The 24,235-nt window shown below is 50.4% G+C and overlaps 1 protein-coding gene across 2 annotated transcripts in view; it reads right to left on the reverse strand.

Moving 5' to 3' along the window:
• The window catches only part of IGF1R (insulin like growth factor 1 receptor), a 300,234-nt gene that overhangs the window by 32,326 nt on the left and 243,673 nt on the right, over positions 1–24,235 (reverse strand). For both annotated transcript variants that reach the window (XM_019460140.2, XM_053888755.1), the window contains 8 exons: positions 19,413–19,627; positions 17,100–17,226; positions 14,858–15,096; positions 12,243–12,410; positions 11,882–12,086; positions 6,449–6,732; positions 4,833–4,969; positions 4,188–4,347 (listed from right to left, as the gene is read on the reverse strand). In XM_019460140.2, coding sequence (XP_019315685.1) covers positions 4,188–4,347; positions 4,833–4,969; positions 6,449–6,732; positions 11,882–12,086; positions 12,243–12,410; positions 14,858–15,096; positions 17,100–17,226; positions 19,413–19,627 — 1,535 coding nt within the window. The remainder of the gene's footprint in view (positions 1–4,187; positions 4,348–4,832; positions 4,970–6,448; positions 6,733–11,881; positions 12,087–12,242; positions 12,411–14,857; positions 15,097–17,099; positions 17,227–19,412; positions 19,628–24,235) is intronic.

Below are 24,235 nucleotides of genomic sequence, written 5' to 3' on the forward strand. Positions count from 1 at the left end.
CTTGTTTTTATTTAAGAAGAATTTTTTTTAATGTTTATTTTTGAGAGAGAGAGAGAGAGAGAGACAGAACGCAAGCCAGGGAGGGGCATGGAGAGAAAGACACAGAATCCGAAGCAGGCTCCAGGTTCTGAGCTGTCAGTACACAGCCCGATGTGGGGCTTGAACCCACGAACTATAAGATCATGACCTGAACCGAAGTCGGATGCTTAACCAACTGAGCCACCCAGGTGCCCCCTTTTTTTCCCCTAAGATAATTTTTTCAAATGTTTATTTATTTTGAGAGAAAGAGACAGAGAAAGTGCGTGTGTGTGAGCAGGAGGGGGGTAGAGAGAAAGGGAGAGACAGAATCCCAGGCAGGCTCCTCACTGTCAGTGCAGAGACCAACTCGGGGCTGGCTCCCATGAACTGTGAGATCATGACCTGAGCTGAAGTCAAGAGTCAGACATTTGACTGAGCCACCTGGGTGCCTTGAACTTTATCTGTTAAGACAGTTTCACAGACAATTAAAAAGAAAACAAAAAACAAAACAAAACCCCCCCCCAAAAACCACAACTAACTCGATGGCACCCCTTGCCGAAATTGCTCTGAATTCTCCCTAAATGTTTGGGTCTAATTACAAGCTTGACCGAAACACCTGCTCCCCACTGTCACCAGCCCTCATATGACAGGAGCCAGGCTGGACACTGGGGATGCTGACGCATGCTCTGGAAGATTCTCCTGGATGCGGGAGATGAGTGTGTCCACAGGTAGCACAAGAACCGAAAAAAGTGGGCTGTACACACTGCAGGGATGCAGAGAGGAAGGGAGAGGCGAGAAGGGAGCCAGGGGAAGCCTTCCAAGTGCAGAGGAACGGCTGGAAAGGATACTGGAGACTGGTTCCCAAGGGGCCTGTTCAAGCTGAGCAGTTTGAACCTCATTCTGCAGATGAAAGGCAGCCAGTGTGAGCTCTCAGGCCCCGCAGTGAACCGATCAGATGTGTGTCTGGAGAGATGGCTGTGCGTGAGGCCAGCCTGCAGCGGGCTGGCAGCATGGAGGAGGCACTGCGGGTCCTGGAGGGGCTGGGCCAGGGGGCAGGGACCTTGGTTTGTGCTGCGTTATCTAGCCCAGACCTCACAAAGAGACCACTGGTCCTTTTCTATAGAAGAAGACTCCCAGAGGTGACCTGAACTCCCCAAGGGTCACACAGGGAGCAGGTAAGCCATGGTCCTGGGATTGGGAGGGTACACGCTTCCTGTACCCACAGCTCAGAGCTGCCCCAAAAAGCAAGCACCTGAAGTGGTGGCAACAGGGGTTGGATTTCAGTCGCACACGAGAGGCTAAATCAGTGTGACAGGGGGCGGGGGGTGGGGGTTGCTGAATGAGAAGTGGGTGGCTGGGGAGAAAGAAAAGGTGGGGAATGGCTGTAACGGTCCAGGCTTGGGTGGGGCATGGATTATGGTGCCACTCACTGACCTTGGGAACAGAGGCCAGAGAGATACTCGGAGGGTAGCAGCTGTGATTTTGGTTTGAGTTTGAGGTACGCGAGCAGGGGAGGGGCAGACAGAGAGGGAGACACAGAACCCGAAGCAGGCTCCAGGCTCTGAGCTGTCAGCACAGAGCCTGACGCGGGGCTTGAACTCACAACAGTGAGACCATGACCTGAGCCAAAGTTCGATGCTTAACTGACTGAGCTACCCAGGAGCCCCAAGCTATTGTGCTTTTAAAATTAAAGACATTTTGGGGGCATCTGGGTGGCTCAGTCGGGTGAGTGTCCGACTCTTGATTTCAGCTCATGATCCTGAGGTCATGGAATTGAGCCTGGTGTTGGGCTCTGCGCTGAGCATGGAGCCTGCTTAAGATTCTCTCCCTCTCTCTCTCTCTCTCTCTCTCTCTCTGCCCCCCTCCCCCTGCTCATGCTCTAAAATAAAAAAAAAAGTTAAAGACATTTTTTATCAGATAGCTCTCAGAAATGGATTCAGTCTCCTGCATTTTCCAATTCTTGAAAATACTCTCAAGTTATCACTGCCTTTGGGAAGCCAGTAGGGTTTTAGTTTTTCTTCCTGAGGACTATTTCTTATATTTGTATCACTGATACTACCGGTCAGGCTGTACCGTGTTCTTTCTGAGTCCCACATTTCAACGGGGACGTGGACAAACGGGAACACAGCCAGAGAAGAACAAAATGATTAGACGGGTAGAAAATTGGTCTCTGAGACTGGGGCTACAAGAAAGGGCCAAAAGACCAGAGATTATTTAGTCTGGAGAAGAAAAGTCTGGAGAGTAATTTAATAGTTTTCAAGCACATGAAGGGCTCCTTAAAGGACAGCAGTTGCCAGAAAGCCTTTTTGTAAAGCTTCTGTCTCCTCTGAGGATTAAACAGGAGGAAGAGACACTGCACTAGGACAGGAGAGTCTTGTCTGACATGAGGACAAACCTCCCAGCAGCAAAGCGGGCATGCAGATTTAATTTTCCTGCAGTAGATGTCAACTTCTGCTGGAAAGAGTCCATCAGAGGGACTCCCGGTTTCCAGTGGGAACCTAGCGCTCACGGGGTTAAAGATGGGGTAGCCATGGCACAGAGGGCCTCGACTTCTCTGAAGGTAAGTCAGAGCTGCTATTTCAAAGGTCGCAGCCTGATGCTCGACCGACCCCTAAACCGAGGCTCTTGTTCCTAAGGGATGAGGAGAGGGGAGGGGAGAAGAGGAAGCTAGATGCTACTCTAGACAGAACTATGGTGAAGGTTCTAGCACTGGACTGGGTGGCACAGGCACACTGGTAAGAGCAGGGTAAGTGGACCCCATGGGGAGTTCAGACTACTTTAGTTGATGGAATAACCTGCCTCAGCTATCTGTTTACCCCTAAAACTTGAACTCAGGCACAGGGCCAGGCTCATAAAAATGCTACCTTGAGGTCTGCAGTTCTATTCACTCCATTCTTCTTCTGATATTTGTACTATTAGGATTTTCAAATACCTGTCTTTGGCTATTAGGCACTAACCAGGTGGACTGCCGGAATGGCTGAAGTCCAGAACTTAAAAACTCGGGGCGCCTGAGTGGCGTCCAACTTTGGCTCAGGTCATGATCTCATGGCTTATAAGTTCAAGCCCCGCATGGGGCTCTGTGCTGACAGCTCAGAGCCCAGAACCTATTTTAGATTCTGTGTCTCCCTCTCTCTCTGCCTCTCTTCCGCTCGCCTTCTGTCTGTCAAAAATAAATAAAACATTAAAAAATTAAAAAAAAATAAAAATAAAAACCTCAGACAGCAAATCAGGGCAGCACAGAGGTGGATACTAGGAGGGACCAGGGAGGTGGGGACCATCCACTGGACCCAAAAGTAGCACCAGTAAGCAAGGTGGGTCTGTGCTTCTATGTGGGGCAGTAAGGAGCAGTGTTATGCCAAATTTGACCCCAATAACTGAACGTGAAATAATCTTAAAAAAAAACCGGGTTCCTAATTAGAAAGAGAAACTCAATATGGAAATGATAAGGAATATTTATGTCACCACAGAAAATACTGCATTTTCTTGGTGAACCAACCATAGGGCCCTTGGTGTACCTACACATTTTACAAAACTCAGTTTTAAAATCTGAAATCCTTGTCTAGAACGGCCTTCTAAGAATTCTGTCTTGTCAACGGTTTGAGCATAAAATCACAACATGGCCCAGTCTGGGTGCCAGCCAGCGAACACTGGGCACATTCTGCATGTGTTTGTGCTTTCAAAGTACATCTGTAGTTTACTGGCAGGCAGGGAAGGGGACAAGGCCTGTGATGCTACCACAAGGACTCCTCTCCTGAACAGGCTGGACTGGAGGCCCCCAGATTTCTGTCACCCTTTAGGATTCGAAGTCCTGAATCTGAGACCTAACTAGCAGCCCTAACTGGACAAGGGGCAGAATGGTCAACTCAGCACTTTGTAAAAATGCTTTGGACATTAAACACGTTGGAAGCAAAGGCCCCCTCAAAAGGCCTCCCTGGAAAGGGGCTTTGACCCTCTCCCTGCCCCACAAGAGAGGTAGGAACCCTCAACAGCAGCGGCAGCCCAGCTGGAGCTCCCAAACGAGTTGCTGGCAGAAGCACGACCCTTCTGAGATGTGCCCAACTCGGCTCCAACATGGAATCAGAAAGTCAGAGGGCCCGACAGCCCAGGCTTCCCTGGTCCCGGCCCAGCCTGCTTTTGGGGTTCCCAGCTACTCCCTCCACAAGCCTTACTTTTGGCGGGGACGTAGAAGAACACGGGATCCGTCCACGACCCATTTCCAGAGAGAGAGGTGGCCTGGATCCGGGCCGTATAGTTCCCCGGGTTGAGCCGGTTAAGCTTGGCGCCTCCATACTTCCGGTACTCCTGTCTGGATACACATTCCCGCTGATCCTGGGGGAAAAAAACATAGGTGCCAACTCCCCACGAGCACGTGAGAAATGGGTGCCTCTTGCTACCCAGTGTCTCACATCCCACCCAACAGTGATCCCGATGTGCAAGAACAGGAAAGGAACCCAGTGTTGAATGGCCGTCTTCCAGTGACCATACACACACCCAAGTTCTAAACGAACTTTTCTTTCTTTCTTTCTTTGTAATCAAAAAGAGCTGCAGAAAGATTAAGGGTTACTGAAACCAATCTATTCTGTGCCAGAAGATCGCTTTCTGCAAGGGGGATAGTTTCTTAAGGGCGAAAACAAGCCCACCTCCTCGCATATTCTGAGTGCTCTGGGCAGAGTGCAGGGCAGCAGAAAGACCTAAATCCTCGCTGACTTGTCTCTGTGGGTTATGGGGTTAAGTCCTCGGCTAACCGGGAGGCGACCTGTGCCATCGACTGGAATGGAAGCATAGCCAGGTACGGACCACCGCCCCACGCTTACCTCGATTTGTGATCCATATTTTATTTCATACATTAGAATCAGTCCATTGGGATTCTCAGGTTCCGGCCACTTTAAAAAGATGGAGTTTTCAGGCCTTGACTCCCAGGTCACCGGCCCAGGAATGTCGTCTGCTCCTTCTGCGCAACAATTTAAACAAGCGAGAAGGTCAGATTCGGGTACCCCTCGGCGGGGGTGGGGTGCAGGCTAACCTAAGAATCCCCTCCCCCCAGGCTGTGCCTGCAGGGCTGAGGGCGGTGGCCACACAGGTTCCTCCGAAGCTGGTGCTCACATGTTGCACCGGCTTTGGAACCCAAGCAATCTAATGACCTGTGGGGCTCAAGATGCCACAGTCCCTTCCCTCCCCTCAGACTCCCCGCCCCCCGAAAAAAGCCTGCTATCTCTGGAGAAAGGAACCTATGCGATGCTGCAGAACAGAAGCAGCATCAAAAAGGCGCCTTGCAAGCAGAGGAGGCAGCAGCAAGCCTCCAGGCCGCGACGCAGACCCTTCCGAGTCTGCATCTGCATAAGGCAAACGCATCTTTTTTACGCGGGCATGAAGGACGGCCTGCAAGCCGGGCCTGTTGAGGAAGCCGCTGGGAAGCTCGTGCTGGGACCCAGCCCTCACAGCCACCATCAACTCCTCCAGCCGCCAGGGAAGGCTGGGCGTTTGCTCTCTTGCTAAAGCAGTAAGGCAAGTGGTGAGCAGGAGTCACTGCAAGTTACAGCTGGCGAAGGCTCTGAGAAATGAGCTGCTCTGGGGCTCTCCTGGAAGGGTGGGGAAACTGAGGCCAGGGAGGCTGACAGCTGCTTCGAGACGTGCTGCATGTGAGCCCCAGGACCGGGCCCCCCTGCTAGACTCCAGTACTCTGGGCTCCTTCTACCACCTGCTGTCCTGGCAGGAAAGAGAACTGGGCAGTTCACCTCTCCTTTTTTAAGAAACTTATTTACCTATTTTGAGAGAGAAATGCAGAAAGAGAAAATCCCAAGCAGGCTCTGTATTGTCAGTGCAGAGCCGGACATGGGGCTCAATCTCATGAACTGTGAGATTAAGACCTGAGCTGAAATCAAGAGTCAGATGCGTAACTGACTGAGCCATCCAGGCGCCCCCTGTCCTTAAAGATGGATGGCAGTCTGAGTAACAGGCAGCTTCTAACTTCCAAGGGGAACGCAAAGACCAAATAGGAGGACTAAAGGCTACTCCAGCGGTTGACCTTGAGAAGCGACAGTCACTCTGAGTCAAGGCAGTTAACTGATTCCACCGGACCCCAGAACTCAGGAGGGACCGCGCAAATTTCCCTGTGCACAGATGGGGAAAAGGGCCGCGGGAATGCACGAGGCACCAAGGGGGAGGAAGAGAGTTGACCCTGAAGGGAGCTCCCTGTTCCTGAGTACTTTGTATAGACAGGCTGGGATGGAGGCGATGTCATTAGGAGCAGACAGACTCCCTTCCCTGAGCTCCTGGTCTACCATGCTTGCCTACATGACCACCGTTCTTTAATGAGCAGGATGGAGACTAAGGGTCATCGCCCGGGGTGTTCGACTCTGTCCACAAAACACAGGCTTCTCCACTGGGCTGTGAGTGAGTCAGGAGCGGGGCGAGTCGGATCACACTGTACCTGCAGGCATGGTTCTTGCAAAGACAAAGTTGGAGGCGCTGCAGCCCAGCTTCTCAGCCTCGTGGTTACAGCTGTGGATGTCAATGCGGTACAAAGTGAAAGGCCGGAGGTTGGAGATCACAGTTCTCTCCTTGTTATCCACTCTGCTCTCAAAGAAAGGGTATTCTGTCTCGAGCTCTTCGGGGTCTGTGATATTATAGGTGTCTGCCACCGTGATGTTCCTGCTTCGGCTGGACATGGTGGTGTTGGTGACTTGTGTGACATCTCTCCGCTTCCTTTCAGGTCTGTCAGGAAGAGAGAAACTTGGCTGGTAAGTGCTTCTGCCTCTTTGGTCCTTTCTATGACTTGGGTTAGAGTACCGGAAAGAAAAGAAAAATCTTCACTTTGGATGAAAGGAACTATTCAGCCCCTTTGGATGAGAACCAACAAGTAATATGGGGATTTCCTCCGTTATTTATTTTGCTTTCTCTACTCTGCAAACCTCAGAATCGGCACACAAACTGCCCCCCTGGCTCCCAGAGTAGTGACTCAACTGTACCTAGAGACAAACAAAGGTCTCAGCCATTCCTGGCTCTGCAGTATCCTGGCTGTTTCATCACAATGTCCATGCTCCTTGGTCCACAGACCTTATGGTTAAACATTAACAGTGACCAACTTGCTGGCCACACTAAGGTTTATTAGGGGGTGAGGTGGGAGGGGGCAGAGGGGGTTCAAAGGCCTGTGGTGGTGGCTTCGCCTGCCCCCTTTGACTGTGGAAATAAAGATACCAGGCAGCGAGCCCTTGCTTGGACCCCCTGACCCTTCCCTCTGGGGCTCCCGCTGAACCCCCTCTTCCTCTGAGACTCCATTGTCTCTATTTCTCACACTCCTGGAGGTCTTTCCAGCCTGGTTTTGCCTCCCACTCAGCAGTGACCTCCTATGGCCTCTCCAAGGCTCTGCTTTAACAGGGGCAGAGTCACCGCCATGGACTTGACTAGGGCTTAGAACAACAGCTACACAAAGCACAGGACACCAAAAGACAAATCAAAAGAAAAGAATGTCTACACCCCAAAGGGCAGACGAACGGTCCAAGCAGCTGGCGTTGCAGGGTGGGGGGGGGGGGGGTGGTATGAAAAAAATGGTTTTGGGCTCTCCCAAGAAACCTTAGTGTTTATTTTTGAGAAAGAGAGAGAGAGAGAGAGAGAGAGAAAGAGAGAGAGGGAGGGAGGGAGGGAGGGTCAGGCAGAGAGAGAGGGGGACACAGAATCTGAGGCAGGCTCCAGGCTCTGAGCTGTCAGCCAGAACAAAACACGGGGCTCATGAGCCACAAGATTATGCCCTGAGCTGAAGTGGGACGCTTAGCTGACTGAGCCACCCAGGCACCCCTCCCCCAAAAAGCCTTAAAAAGAAGCTCCTAGCGTTTACAGGAACCAACAGCAACAGAACATGAAAGTAAACACCCAGACAAGAAACAGCCACCCTCAGGTCAGCCACCGGAAACGGTGGGGAAGAGGGTGCTGTCCGTTCCATACGGAGGCTGTCAGCAGGCATCACTTATCCTGTGCACGGGCAAAGGGCGGGGAGCAAACAGAACAAATCTCATCTGGAAGAAAACTAAGAGTCCAAGGCAAGGAGAAAGAACAGAAGACAGGAATGCTCATCAGTTCTCATGTAGGGGAGAAAGCGGAAGGCCCACAGGGAGACAGGGCACCTGGGAAGCCATTCATGCTCTCACTGCCATGCAGCAGGCTTCCTGTGGGTCCTTATTTGCCATGAAGTGAAAAACTTGGAAAGGAAAAGCAGGGCGCTTGGGGAAAGGGCCTCTGGCTCCCCAGTCCGCCCGGCCCAAACGCCATCACCACTCTTGTGCAGTGACCCACTAGGCCCCACCCAAACACGAACTGTTCAACCCAGATAGACTCCTTCCGCCAGGCAGAGAACCTCGGGGTCAGGCTGTGTACTCATGGCCCCACTGCATTTACTTTCATAATACTGGGGGAGGAAAGATTAGGAAACGAGGCGGATAATCTCCTGTCCTCACAACCTGCACACCAGCCAACCTTCCTGGAACAGAAGGACACAAGAAACTACGTTAATTACTAGGGAGACCTTTTTTGAACCTACCAGAACTAACGTCCTACATTCTCTTCAAAACCAATGCAACACATAAAACCAACACAACACCCAATTACATCTGTAAGAAAGAAGTTGCCTGGGCTTAATCCACTGCAAATAATCCTGTGCCCAAACCCCTCCTGCAGCCCATCCCCATTTACCTGGGATTACACCATGAAGTTCAGTCAAGCTGATTTCTAAACACCACACTTTTGGAGACTGCAGAGCTCTTACTAATGGCACCAAGTTAGGGACTGGGGGAAGGGAGGCCACATGGGACATTATCAGGAAGACCAGGTATGGCACAAGCAGAATGGCATGCCCATGATTCTTTGTAAACAGCCACATTTCCAAATGGTGTGACCGACAGCATCACCGTCCCCTTTCCAAACCACTCCCACTCCATCACGTAACCTACTCCATTGGAAAATCTTTCACTCTTCAACACCTGCCAACGTTTGCTACTGAAACCCAACTATGTGATTTAAAAAATGAAGGCAGGGGAGCCTGGGTGGCTCAGTTGGTTAAGCATCTGACTCTTGATCTCAGCTCAGGTTGTGATCTTGTGGTTCGTGGGTTCAAGCCTGGAGTCAGGCTCTGCGGTGATGGCACAGAGCCTGCTTGGGATTCTGTCTCTCCTTCTCTCTATCCCTCCCCTGATCATGTTCCCTCTCTCTCTCAAAATAAATAAATAAACTTTAAAAAAAAAATGAAGGCAGTGGTCAATAAAAGGCATTCACCACCGAATACTGACTCCAGAAAGCACTTTATAAACTCTATTGTCCATTCTACTTCAAACCTTCAAACCATACGGGACACACTGGACAATATGTAACATACTAAATCTAACTTGACTGGTTTTAGCACCCCCCCCCACCCCCACCCAATAGATTGTTCTTAGAATGAATTAAAAGAAATAAAAATCATCTTTGGATAATTTAGTTCTAAAACAGAAAACCTTCCTTGATGATTCAGTCATTCTGCCACACAGACTATTCCTTCTACCCGAATTCTATTGCAAATTGTGTGGACATCAGATTTATGCCCTCGGGAGGAGGCATTGAAAAAAAAAATGAAGTTCTTATAAATTGGGGCTGCTCACCAAAAGCAAATATGGTATTTATATTCCTCCTATGAGAAGACAGACTAGCAGGTCAGACTTGTCCTAGGAGAGAGAGAATGTCAGGGTGCAGGCATTCATCAGGGGGAATCCGGCACGGGAGAAACTTAGTTTTGAATTCAACAACACAAGCACGATGCATTAATCGTATCTGTGTCAACCACAACTCTGCTTTCACATTGCCCGATCTTGTGTTTCACATCTAATGAGGGGGAAAAAAAAAAAAAGTACTGCCTTGAAACTACAAACTGAAAGCTCGGGGCCCTTTAGCAAAACTTTCCCAAAGCCTGGACTCACAACCTGAGCTTCTGGCAGGTCAGTGGGACAGCAACATAGCCGATAGCTTTTGCTGGAGAATAAACAAGAGAACTCCTGCCCAGCCTGTTTGGGACACTCTCAATTCACCCTCTTCTGTGTCCACAGGAAGGGACACTAGCTGAGCCTCTGCTGGCATGGGGGAGATGGCCCATGTTGAGAGGCAATGTCACCAAGGGCAGGAACCCTGGTGTGTGGCAAGAGGGGGCCAGCTCCCAAATAGACTGTTAATTAATTAGGCTGCTGGAGAAGTCGCTAAGCCTGAATTCGAGTTTCTCATCTTTGAGCTCCTCAAACGTTCTTATTCTTGGAACTACGCGTGACATACAGACAACGTGGATTAGCACCTGAACCGCAGCCCCATAATCTACCAGGCAAATCGGAGCATCTGCAGCGGGGCAAGAGGACCCACCGTGGGCTCTCACAACTCCCTAGAGGGCACAGGAGGGGCAGACAGCCACTAAGCGACAAAGGGCTTCCTTCTGAAAAGGAAAGGATGCCTGCACTCTAAAAGGTCTTTATTTCATATTTTCATGATTTTTCAAAGCAAGATGGCTATCTTTGACTATTACACAAACATTAGGAAGGTCACTTGACAGAGAAAATCACTGTAAAAGCAACTTTATTGACACAACCTAAGTAAGCCTTTAAGGGCAAGGTAATTACAGAATAAACAGAAGCCACAGGCTTCTGGTGCCTCTCAGGGTCGGTGGCAGGAAGAACAGTGATCTGAGAACATGCTTGGCAGGGGGCTGGAGGCTGGGGCACTATGGGGACCGAGGAACCTGCAGCTCACAGGAGCAGCACTGGTCTGAATCCAGTTTCAATGTCCACATTTCAGGCAGGAGGCAAACTCCACTTTATGATCTTCTTAAAAATTTCTTTTAATGTTTATTTATTTTTGAAAAAGAGAGGAGAGAGTGAGGAGAGACACAGAAAGAGACAGAGAGAGAGAGACAGAGAGGGACAGAATGAGTGGGGGAGGGGCAGAGAGTGAGGGAGAGGGTCCGAAGCAGGTTCTATGCTGTCAGCACAGAGCCCGACATGGGGCTTGAACTCACAAACCGTGGGATCATGGCCTGAGCCGCAGCTGAACGCTCAACCGATTAAGCCACCCAGGTACCCCCACACTATAAACTTTCAGGAGAAAGAGGGAGACGAGGACCACTACTCTGTTTCCATCTCTTTCACAGACATCACAGGGCTACCCTGCTGGACTCCCCTCCACTTTTTTTATACTATTTTTTAGTGTGGTAAAATAAAATTGTTAAAAAAAACCCCAAATTTTTCATTTTTTAATGGTTATTTATTTTTGAAAGAGAGAGAGACACAGCCAGTGGGGGGAGCAGGGAGGGGAGGCAGAGGATCCCTAGCAGGCTCCACGTTGATAGCAGAGAGCCCGATGCAGGGGCTCGAACTCATGAACGACCTGAGCTGAAGTCAGACGCTTAACCGACTAAGCCACCCAGGCGCCCTCGTGAAGTTGGACCCCTTTCAAAGCTCACTCTGGTTTTCTGCCTCTTGAGTCACTCCTCCTTAGCCAGGCTCAAGAGGCAGCAGGGAGAAGTGGGATGGGCCAGAGGGGCTCTCCCCTACGCCTTGCAGAGTGCCCTTCCCTGTCCCCACAGCCAAGGGAGCCCATCTGCCCTCTGCGGGAGGCTGTGTGGCTGAGGCAGCGGCATCATCACGCAAACGGCCCCCGACAGCCTGAGCCCTCGGCCCCCTCCCCTTCCCTCCAGGGCGACCCGGCTTCCACAGGCCCTCCACTCAACCAAATGGACACCTTGCTTTGTTGTTTCCCCCTTGACGGCTCTGGGGTTCTGCAAACCACCCCGCTGGAGAGAAAGCAACAGAACCCGCCTGGGGAGCGCCAGCCTGGGGACGTTTTCAAAGGACGCCGGTACCTGGGCACAAAGATGGAGTTGTGCAGGAAGTTCTCGAAGACTTTGCGGTACTCAGCCTCCTCCTTCTCCGCCTGCTTCTCGGCCTCGGTTTTGGGGCAGGCACAGCAAGGCCCCTTCTCTCCGCCGCACACTTCGGTCTTGGGGTTCTCGGTCACCTCCTCGACGTCAATGGTGCCATCGGCATACTTCCTGATGGGGATTTTGTCTGCTCGGGAGAGAGAGGGCCAACAGGAGCCGAAATGAAAGCCAAGTCACAGACATTGGTGGCTGTCAGCGCCTTTAATGGAGAACGGAGCCAGCTTCACGGGGTCGCTCAGACGACGGGGGCTGGGCTGCGGGTCCCCCCACCCTCCGTCCTCACCTTTGGAGCAGTAGTTGTGGCGGTAAAGGTAGCTGTCCTGGGGCTGCCGCTGCCACCTCACGATGTAGTAACTCAGGTTGCCGTTGGGCAGGGACGGCGGGTTCCACTTCACGATGAGCTGAGAAGAGGAGTTTGATGCCGAAAGAACATCCAGGGGAATGGAAGGAACTGGAAAGAGGAACAAAGGCCGTCAGGAACTCACCGCAAACCAACCAGAAGCCGTGGGGGTGGCCCAGAGAAGGAGAGGGCGCGGACGCGTGACATGAAAACAGAACCCTGTTTTGAAATCGTATGAATTTAAACGCCATCGCTTCTCTGTACGGTCTCTATCCTCAGGTCACCTCTGTGGAAACAAACAGGGCCGAGCTGCAAATGGAGACAGGGTTGTGGGGGCCACACCAGGGTTACAGTGGGTGACTTCAAATCTACTTGGAGCACCGTGTCTTTCTCATGGGTTGCAACTGCCATTCTCCAAAGTGTTGGACTCTGGCAGTTTTGTAAGAGGTGAAACGGACTGACTTACGTTTCATCTGAGATTTTGGAGCTCTGATAAACATGGCAAGATGCCAAAATGAGAGAGGAAGTAGGAAACGGCTGGAGTGTGTGTGAGAAGCGTGGAGATAGAGGGCCCGCACGTCTCTCAATTCTATAACCACATTCAGTGGAATGACTGAGACAGGAGTAGGAGAAGCAGTCTGCAAACTCAAATACACACAGAGCCCTGACTGCAAACATTGGACTGTTATCAGCCAAAGAACATCGATTTATAGGCAAAGCATAATAATCTGGTAAAGTTTTATTTACTATTGTCTCCCAAACCCAAACCCAAACCCAAACCCAAACCCAAACTCAGAGGTGTCTTGTGTATGAAGGGCAAACGCATCCCAGGACCACTGAAATCTTACTTTCCTTGGGTTCACAAGAAAACACCGATTTTCATGGGTTTTCCCAAATGCAAGAGAACTCTCTACTGTATGTCACTTAAACAACATCGTCATCCAAGCCGCTTTAAAATTTCAAAGGGGCAAAGACCTTACGGGTACTTCAAAGCCCGTAATATGATACACAAGGTTCTGAACACCTGTCTGGAATGATGCTTTGGGGAAAAGTCGTGACTAGTGCCAGCTTTTTCAGGAGAAACATAACCACTGAATGCTCAGCCATTTTCAGGTTTCCAAAATCAAGTATTTCAAGAAAAAACAGCTTACCCCAGATGTTTCAATGATAAGTGTCACAAAAAAGCAGAGGCAAAGGACCAGGTTTCCCCTCTGTCCCTACCATTTGTAAGGACAGGGGCCAAAATGTAGGGAAGTGGCTCAATTTGTATGGTGCTTAGTTTTCCATCTATGGGGAAAGGGAATAGGTTTCTTAAGTATTTGTCATAATGAGGAAAGATTCTTATTTTTCCCGAGCTGTCCACGATAAATGACTTCCAAACCTTAAGAAGAATAACTTGTCTTGTTGCCTTTGAATCTCTGCCACACTGCCCCACACCCAGGATCAGAAGCCTGTGCCAGATTTATTTCTCTAAACACTTCAGGGTCTGTGACATGATTGCGACCCCTTACGGGATCCTAGAGATGGAGCAGGGGAAGGGAGGAGAAAGCAGGCAATGCATGAGCCAAAAGTCTTCGCCATCAATGCTTTCCCTCACCCTCTCTGCCATTTCAGCATATTTTGTGCTACCTTATGGGTGTTTTAAAAAACAGCTCCCATCCAAGAATATGTATCATTGTCTTTAGAAATGATGTGCATTTTCCTACTTCAAAGCCGGTTTTATATGCTTGGCTAACATGCACAAACGTTTCCTTTCATTACTTCCAGATCCTGGAGTTGAGAAATGAGGTGGTTAAGGAAATGAAGACAAAGAAAGGAGGAGCATTTTCACCAGTGAATACTTGGAATGTTCACAACATACTCTGTCTGACGTTTTCCAAATTTTATCTACCTCCTTGGAACCCTTGTCCCTACAGAATGAAGACAAAAAACCAACGAGCCATGTGAAAGTCCCGGAACACCAAATCAGCATGGAGGTTCAACTATGAAAATAAACAAGAGGGGGTGCCTGGGTGGTTCAGTCAGTTGAGCGTCTGAGTCCTGACTTCAGCTCAGGTCACCATCTTGTGGTTTGTGGGATTGAGCCCTGCATTGGGCTCTGCACTGACAGCGTGGAGCCTGCTTGGGATTCTCTCTCTCTCCCTGTCTTTCTGCCCTTTCCCTGCTCGCTCTCTCTCTCTCTCTCTCTCAAAATAAACTTAAAAAAAAAAAAAGGGAAAATAAACAAGAAGGGTAAGCTATAGGGGGTTGGATCCCGGCTGGGTCGTCCAAAAAAACCAAGCCAGCACCCTGGAGGACCTGGGCTCACCGGCACAGGGCAGGTGAGTGATGGAAGGCACTACTGAATCTGAAAAATGGACCAGAGGAGCCTAGGGTTTTGGGACCAGGAAAAGAAAGGATACAGCATTATCTATTGATAAGAAAGGCACATAAAAGACAGACTGGTCCAAGGTAGAGAAAAACTATAGGCACGCTCGTTGCTGGTCTGCTGACCGGTTCCTGTGATAAACAAGCACAGTGAGCTCATGAAAAATGTGGCATGGATGGTGCATGGATACCTGAAGCATTGGTGCGAATGTACAAGATTTCACTCTTGGCCCCGCGGATATGGTCATTCTCCACCATGGTGAGGGTCACCGCCTTGACGTAAACAGCATACTGCGTCCAAGGCTTTAGTCCATGCAGTAAAATGCCAGGCTCGACGTCCTTGTTGGGAGGGAGGTCCACATCTACCATGTTCCAGCTGTTGGAGCCACAGGCATCCTGGCCATCATACTCCGTGACGTTTTTAAAAGGTCTGAAAGACAACGGGTGAAGCTCAGAGAAAGGTTTCGGTCCCTGCCATCGAGGCGCTCAGAAGCCTTGCCCAGGGGCCGAGTGTGTCACCCTTTCTGTAACAGGAATTCTAAATAAAATAATCAATTGGATTTTTATAGAAGAAGAAAATGAAGCAACTGGTCCCAGGTTTCACCGTGGTTACAAACGCCCGATAGAACTGCAGCCGCTGCCTCAGGAAGGGTAAGTTCTAATTGTTACTGGGATTGCAGACACTGCTCCCTAAGAATATATGCAAATGTTGGGGCGCCTGGGGGGCTCAGTCGGTTAAGCATCCGACTTCGGCTCAGGCCAGGATCTCACGGTTTGTGGGTTCAAGCCCCGTGTCGGACTCTGCCGACAGCTCAGAGCCTGGAGCCTGCTTTGGATTCTGTGTCTCCCTCTCTCTTTCTGCCCTTCCCCCACTCACGCTCTGTCTCTCAAAAATAAATAAACATTGAAAAAAAAAAGAATACAGGGGCACCTGGATGGTTCAGTTGGTTAAGCATCCAACTTCGGCTCAGGTCATAATCTCACGTCCATGAGTTCGAGCCCCGAATCGGGCTCTGTGCTGATAGCTCAGAGTCTGGAGCTTGTTTCAGATTCGGTGCCTCCCTCTTTCCTTGCCCCTCCCCTGCTCACACCCTTCTCTCTCTGTCTCTCAAAAATAAAAATGTTAGGGGCACCTGGGTGGCTCAGTCGGTTAAGCGTCCGACTTCGGCTCAGGTCATGATCTCACAGTTCGTGAGTTTGAGCCCTGCATCGGGCTCTGTGCTGACAGCTCAGAGCCTGGAGCCTGCTTCAGCTTCTGTGCCTCCCTCTCTCTCTGCCCCTCCCCTGCTCATGCTCTGTCTTTCTTTGTCTCAAAAATAAATAAACATTAAAAAAAAAAATTAAAAAAAAATAAAAATGTTAAAAAATTAAAAAAAAAGAATATATGCAAATGCTATTTTTCTCTCTTCCAATTGTGGCACTTTTCACCATTAAAAAAAAACAAGTGTAATCATTTAATGCAAACATCAGCTACTGATGAAAAATAACTTTTGGAGAAAAAGGACTTTTACTACAGAAAAACCGCGTCTAAAATACAGCTTCGGAAATCAAATTTGTTCACAAACAGTTGGGACGGCTTAAGTACCTTACTCACATACCCCTCTGTGTGGTCACAATGGAAGGCCATGAGTGACTCCCACGTGTAAATATGCTGAATGCGTAATAATCCCGAGACCTGCTTTCTCCACTGCTATGACCCTCCCTAGGACTCTGGCTCCGGCAGGGGAAAGGGGGCCAGATACTGCCATTAGTGGCTCTGGTTCCAGCCCCGGGGAAGCCAATCACTGGGGAAAGAGACCTACGACATCACAGTGGGAGCCGGGTAAGGAGGGTGATTAAGCAGGCTGGGGAAGCACTTGGACAAGAGGCAAAGGAAGGAAGAGGGAGACCCAACAAGAGCTTCCGTCTGGAGGAGGACATCGTGGCTGCTGCGGCAGGTGTCCCCTGAAGGCACAAAGCCTCCACAGATGCTGGGAGAAATCATGAGAGGTTCAAAACATGGAGGTCAGTCTCTCTCCCTTTTCCATCCCTAGTTCGGAGGGCTCATGACCTAGAGCAGAGGACGGTGCCTTGGGAAGGGCCCGTGGGTAGAGGGACAGGAATAAGCGGACAGATCGGTCTGGGGGTCCCCTCCAGGGAAGCTGAGCATCCTGCACGGTGCAGGTGCTCCTGGGGTATGGCTTGGCGGGCACATCCTCTACCCCAGTTAATGGATGTCTGGACTAGCCTAATCCTCTAAAAAACAAACTTTGCTCTTTGGAGTTATTTTATGCCAACCCCTCTAACTACCCACCGGAGAACGAAAGGCCCCAAGCCGACACCGTAGTGTTGTGGCTGTCGCCGCGGTGATGGATGTCACGTGACAGCCAGGGAGGGTGGGGAGGGTGGAGCACGGGCTTCCCCACCCACAGCCCTGCCCACGCAGAAACTCACGCCTCCTTGTAGTAGACGGTGAAGCTGATGAGGTCCCTGTAGTCAGGGGGCCGGTACCGGTGCCAGGTTATGATGATGCGGTTCTTCCACGTGGTCGTAGAGGTGAAGTGCAGGACGTCACTTTCACCTGGGGCGAAAGGTACATCTGTGAGTGACAGGGACGGACGTCCTTTCCCTCCGAGTGTCTGACAAGCCACCTGCCCCGCACCGTTTCCCTCTTCTCCAAGGCTGGCTGTGAATGCTAATAAGCCCCTTTCTGGACTTCTCAGTGGCTCTCTTATTTCTACTAAGGACCCAGACGTGTTCCCACATGGAGCTGCGACCAGCCTGGTCCTTTGTTTTAGCACACTTGGCTGCGTTGGCCCTGCCCTGCGAGTCCGAGCCCGACAGGGAAGGGCTGCTTGACACAGCCAGGCACCTGCCCTTTCTGTTGAGCCCTAAGACGCGGCTGCCAAGGGGGCCGGGGAAGGTGAGCCCCGTAAGCTGGGCTGAATCTTCTGCGATAGGAGGGCACCTGCTCTGTAGTGTTAGGAGTCTCCGCCTGCTCCTGCTCAACCAGCAGAGACGGGCTAACGGACCAGGTGTGCCACAGTGGGGCACTTTCAGTCTAAACGTGGTATCGGCCTGGAAGGACACGGAAGCTTCCCGGAGGCTCCAGCTGGGGCTGACATACCACCGGGAATGAAGTAAGCACTGACAAGAACAGTGTCACCTGGCAAAGCCCCCTGTGCTCCGTGGGACGCGGCTGGGGAGGTATGTCAGGGACCCAGCTCTGAGTCTCTGTCTTGTTCCTCTGGCCAGATTCAAAGGACCACGAGGACCGGGGAAGAGCTGCTAACCGCCTCTCCTCAGGGAGACTTGGAGCCCTCCTACAGACTGTCCTTTTCTGCCTCTATTTGCCTGAATCCTGACGTACTCAGTAGGTGAAGCGCAGGCTGAAGGCAGTTAATACTAAAAAGTTGGGGGGCAAAATGTGCTGATGTGAGATTAGAAAAACACTACAGTTCCCGCTCGAGGGTTATTTAAAGAGAAAACATGATTTTGTTTTCAATGGGAAAGAAACGTAGTCACAATCTGATAGGGCAGACCGGCTGAGTTGGAGGAGAACAGGGAGTCCGGCAGGGGCTGTGTGGGCATGTCAAGGACAAGGAGCTGGTGGTTGCAAACACGCCATCCCGCCTTGCATCAGGCTTCTTCCCTCCAAAAACCCTTCCTGGGCAGTTTGAGTATCTACCGGGTAAATGCAGATGCCAGCAAAACTAATCAAATGCTAATAGTTTCTCGAACCTGCGTGTGCCGTGTGTGCACGTGCGTGTGCACATCTTTGATCCTATAAATCACTCTCTTTTTTTTCCTAAGACCCTTCCCTTATTAAAGGCCGAGGACAGAGAGACAATTTACTTTTAGAACTCTATCCACCTGAACAGAACCACATTTTCAAAAGCCGCTTTACATACAGGGTTAGCTGAGAGATGTACTGCTATAGCTCAGATACGGGACCTTAAAGGTAAAAGTCATGTAACCGTTGCAAGGTTATAATTACACTCTTCTAAATTTAAGAAAACAGTGTCAATTCAGGGAGTCTACAGACTCTCTCCATCTTTCTCGTGTTGGGGTGTGAGTGAGGAGAAGGCCAAGTGAGAGACAGACACCCCAGGGCTATGCACTGGGCTTGGGGCTTAGCCCCCTCTGCCCTCAGGCTTCCCCTATGCTGTGGGCAGTGGAGCTGAGCTCGCTCCCTGGAGGGAACTAGCTCCTCTGTGACAAATAATCTGACCGTATGCCTATGCATTAAAAGACATTTAAATTGGGGCACCTGGGTGGCTTAGTCGGTTGAGCATCCAACTCTTGATTTCAGGTCAGGTCATGATAGCAGGGTCGTGGGATGGAAAGCCCCACGTTGGGCTGTGCACTGAACGTGGAGCCTGCTTAGGATTCTCTCTCTCTCTCTCTCTCTCTCTCTCTCTCTCTAATATATATAATACATATATATTATATATAATATACACATATAATATACATACCTTATATATATATAAAATACATGGACTTTTAACTCTGCATTCTGTAAGCACTTCTGGAAAATCTGTGTAGGAACCTATTTATAAATGTGTAGTGCATTCATCTAGATGCTAAGGGAGAAGCACGAACATGAACATGTCATGAATCTGCCCTGCTACCGACTCTGAACATACACACGTGTGAGCAAAGTGCTAGTTACGGAGGCCTCGTGTCCCCCCACCCCCAAGTGAAGCGAGGAGGGGACCACAAACGGAGCCACTGTTCTAGACCGGAGGAGGAGGGGCCACTCACAGGAGGCTCGCTCTCCGTTGTTCCTCGTATTGATGTCCCCTTTGCTCTGGCGCCCCTTAGTCCCGGTCACCTCCTCCATGCGGTAAATTTCGGAGACACACAACTTGGGGTTGAAAGCAAAGTACATCTTCCCAGCTTTGATGGTCAGGTTGCGATGGCCCCAGTCCCAGAGCTGCTGCAGGTTCTGGTTGTCGAGGACATAGAAAGAGTAGTTCCTGGAAGCACAGAAACCACCGTGAGCTCTCCGGCCCTTGCCCAGTGTCCCCTCCCACCCACTGGCCGAGCCACACGGGCCCTCCTCCACACGTGGCTCCGGAATACGCTGCCTTTGCCAGTGAGAGACTTAGTCATTAATAGTGGGGAAGCGTGGACAGTTCCTGTTCACAACAGCAACCATCTGATTCCAGGACAGCGTACTGGAATCGGGAAGACACGAATTAATTTTAGGACCTCTATTACCAACAAAATGATGCCTCGCGTACCAGAGGGTGTTGCTGGAATCATTCCACAGAAATGCCTTTGGGTATTGCTCTCAGAGCAGAGTATGTGTAATGCACTTGAAGTCAGTCCACAGGAGAACAGACACGCTCGGCTACTCAACCGGAACAGCTTACATATTTGCTGTAGAAAGTCTGCCATTATCCTTGGGGGTAAATCCTACCCGTGCCATCAGCGGTGTCTGATGGGGCAGGAGGCAGAATGGGGACAGGGAGCCAGACTCAGTGGTGGACCAGCCCTGGGCCTGCTCCCTCCTCCAGATTCACCCCATCTTGAAAAGCCTCACCACCCGCCTTGGAGAAGGTGGGGAAAGAGAAACCACCCCCGCTAAGGGCAGTCCCTCTGGGCCACATCATCCAGGCAACAGTGACTCAGTATCCAATACAAGGCTAGTGTGCACAAGGCTTGTTTTCCAAGTGCTGGGCTCCACTCCCAGAGTTTCTCATTAGTAGGTCTATGTGGGCCAAGAATCTGCATTGCTAACCTGCACCCTGCACCTCAGTGGTGCTGACACCTTCAGGTGCCGGGATCGCACCGGCAGAAGCACTGGTCTAACAGGTGCTGGGCACTGACAAGGGGCTGGAGGTCCAGAGCTGACCAAGTGAGTTATGGGCGGACACAGAAGCAGCGGCTCCACCTGTCGACGGAAGGGAAGATGGGAGGACGGCGGAATCAGCAACAGCTCTGGCTACCCAGAGAGAAATCCATGCTCTGGGAGGTGGGAGAGCAGATAGCTACAGCTTAGGGGTCTGGAGAAAGATCCACGCAATAACGCCCCTTTCTCCGGGTCCCTGGGGAAACCAAGCAGGCAGGACCTTGCTGCCCATCCAAGTCCTCTGGGCTGAAAGGTCAGCTCCACATAGACCTCGAACCTGTCTTCTCCTCCTCCTGGTCCCCAGCCTCAGGCTCTATCCGGGGCTCACTCGAGCACTTTATACAAAACGGAATTGGTACAGCACTTTGAGCTATTTCTAAGATCCACTTAAGGATCCAATACACAAACTGCTGGGAAGAAAGGATCCAGCCCCCTTTCCAGGGCCAAGAGAGCCAGACAGAAGTGTAAAGCCCTCTTCTTCCCTAGAGGCTGTGTCCATGGGCCCCTCTCTGCACCTGGTGAGGTTCTTCATGTATACTCAGACCAGGACCTCCACCTGCCTTGTCAATCCCCAGCCTGAGTCTCATTCATTAAGAAAGCAAAACTTATGGTTAAAATGCTGCCAAGCAGACTTGTGATGCACTCATGGGAATTCACAAGGGAGTTCGGAGACAGGGGTTCAGGACTACAAATGCCATGAATGAGCCACGTAGCCATGGGCAGTTCACTTAGAACTTTCTGTAGCCATCAGTCTGGTTCACTCATAGGACTAGGAGGGTATGAACACATAGTCAGGACAACAAGGGGTATGAACATCTGAGCTCCCTGTTGGTTTTAGGAGTCCAAGACCCTAATGCCCGGGAGAAGTCACAACGCTGAGCTGGAATCTGCCCCACCAGCCTGAGCCCAGCCCCCCAACAAGCACTGGGCGCTGTCCGTCCACACACGTGCAGGGGTGGTGGTGGTGGGAGTCCTGCCCACACAGGGTCCAGTGGGCCAAGTAAGTCCAAAGGCAGCACCTCTCAAACCAAGCCAGGCTCCTCACTAACCCACCCTGAGGTCCCCTGACACATTCATGGCCACCAAACCAGGTGGCCAAAACTTGCGAGGCAGTAATACTTTCCTTTCGGGAAGAGCTCACTCCCTAACACGTATATCCACTGAAAAAGGAACATGACATGTTGTCCAAATGAATCGAGACTCAGCATATGCAAAGCAAGGCCATGTGTACAACTGGGGAGTGCTGGGATGTGGCAAGGTGAGATGGGCCATCCCCTTGGGCCAGTGGCCACTCTCCTCCCCCCCCCCCCCCCCCCCCGCACTGCCAGGCTGCAGAAAGCAGGGTGATGCATGCATACAACTGACGGAGGGGTTTGCAGGTGGAAACAGATGCCTCCTATTCTCCCATTCTTGCCCACGGTTACTTCCTGCTCTGAAGGACACTCTGCAGTGCCGACACCAAACCCCAAAGGGTCTGGCTGCTCCCAGGTTCCTGTCTTGGTCCCAGGGGACAAGATCTGGTTGGTGCAGAAACCTCTAGGCCGGGAGTGCAGGCCAATTAACCAGGTCAAGCTCCTGTCTCAACTCGGGGTGAGGCTTCCTTTTAGTAAACGGATTTCACTGGCAGGGAACAGAACTACACGGAAAATACCTTCTGAACAAAACATGCTTCTCCCCATGGAGGAAGCATGAATTATAAATCAGGAACTTGACAAATGAGTGGCAGGCACACTGAAATTCTGTGTATGTGATTAATCACTTTGAAAAGCAAGATTATCTTTTTACAGTAAACACAAACATTTTTTACAACACTGAGAAGGCCTGGGGCCAGGATACCAGTATCAATAAAACCCAGGCGTTATGGAGCCTGTGTGAGCGACAGAAGAAGCAAAAATAAAACCCTCGTCAAAATAATAACCAAGCCATCAGGAGCTGCCTGTCAATAGTGTTCTTGTTTCTCCAACCCCAGGTTGGGGCCTGGCTCCGCCCCAAACTTCCCTCCCATGATTAGGTGAAAATTAAGAGACGGTAAAAGGCAGAGAGACTTGCCTGCACATTTACACACACAGGCACACACACACTCACAGATTTTCATTGTTTCCTAAAGGAAATGGCTATATACGTCAATTAATCAATGTGATTTCCTAATTGTTTCTAAGCTTACTGCCTTTACATTCATAGAATATATATAAAAAAATTAAGTTGTTTATTTTTCTGTAGCTCACACAGATGCCCGGGTTTTATAGGTATTGATATCCTGACTCCCAGCCCTCCTTGTGTGGCAAAAGATGTTTGTTTCTGTACTTGGGTGGGCCCCATCAGACAAAATGTAGACCAATTCTGGTGGGCTGCAAGCAATCCATCATTTCCTTGAGGATACCTGTATATTATCTGTATTGATTTATATTCTTTTGTAATGTTTTTTTTTTTTAATTTAATTTTATTTTTTTTTAACGTTTATTTATTTTGAGACAGAGAGAGACAGAGCATGAACGGGGGAGGGGCAGAGAGAGAGGGAGACACAGAACCGGAAGCAGGCTCCAGGCTGTGAGCCATCAGCCCAGAGCCCGACGCGGGGCTCGAACTCAAGGAATGTGAGATCGTGACCTGAGCCGAAGTCGGTCACCCAACCAACTGAGCCACCCAGGCGCCCCTGTAATGTTTATTTTTGAGAGAGAGAGAGAGAGAGAGAGAGAGAGAGAGAGAGAGAGAGAGAACAAGCAGGGGAGGGGCAGAGAGAGAGGGAGGCACGGAATCTGAAGCAGGCTCCAGGCTCCAACCTGTCAGCACAGAGCCCAATGTGGGGCTCGAACCCACGGACTGTGAGATCATGACCTGAGCCGAAGTCGGACACTCAACCGAGCCACCCAGGCGCCCCTAACTGTATTGATATACTCTAAATACCTAGTATATACTAGACACTCAGGTGTTTTATTCATGGCTCCAGTCTTGGGGCTGTCTTCCTTGAGTAACCAATAACGACCACCTCCCCACCTGCTCTGATGAAGGGCAGGAAGGATGTGGAAGCAAAGGAAAGCGAAAGGGCTGGGAATCTGCATGGTGCACAGCTCCAGGGCCAGTGGAGCACTGCATTGGAGAATCCAAACATCAGGGTCTGAGCATCATCTCCACCACTCACTAAGCAACAACTCTAGGCAGTGTCTTATTTGGCTTCTCCCAGGCTGGGAAAAAGGGGATTGAGGGCTAGGAGTTCAAACTACGGGGGTGGAAGGGATATTCCTGCCTTTCAGCCCTTACTGACAAATTGAAAAAAAAAAAAAAATCTGCAAATACACAGCTGATCGTTCCCTTTCATTTCTCGGAGAAACCATAGACTCTTTCCGGCTGTCTCTAGGGGGCATCAGAATCCAGCACACGAGGACCGTCTCCAGCATCCTAGCAATCTGCAACAGATACAGGATTTGGCCTTTTCACAGATGCGGCTTTACACCACATCCAATCTCCCCCAAATCCGATATCTGCACCAACCTCGGGGGCTCAGCAAGGGCGGGCATTTATATTCAAGTGCCACTAGGCACCAGACAGAAACTCAGAACACGTTTCCCCTTTTTTTCTAAATAGCTTTACTGAGGTAGAATTTACCTACCAAAAACTGTACCCATCATAAGTGTACAGAGCCATGAGCTTCATAAATTTATACAGCTGTCCAACCATCACCACAATGCAGTTTCGGAATATTTCCACGATGTCAAAGTTCCCTCCCTGCCAA

Source organism: Panthera pardus, unplaced genomic scaffold (assembly GCF_024362965.1).
Source record: "Panthera pardus isolate Hobbes unplaced genomic scaffold, ASM2436296v1 HiC_scaffold_24, whole genome shotgun sequence".
NCBI lineage: Eukaryota > Metazoa > Chordata > Mammalia > Carnivora > Felidae > Panthera > Panthera pardus.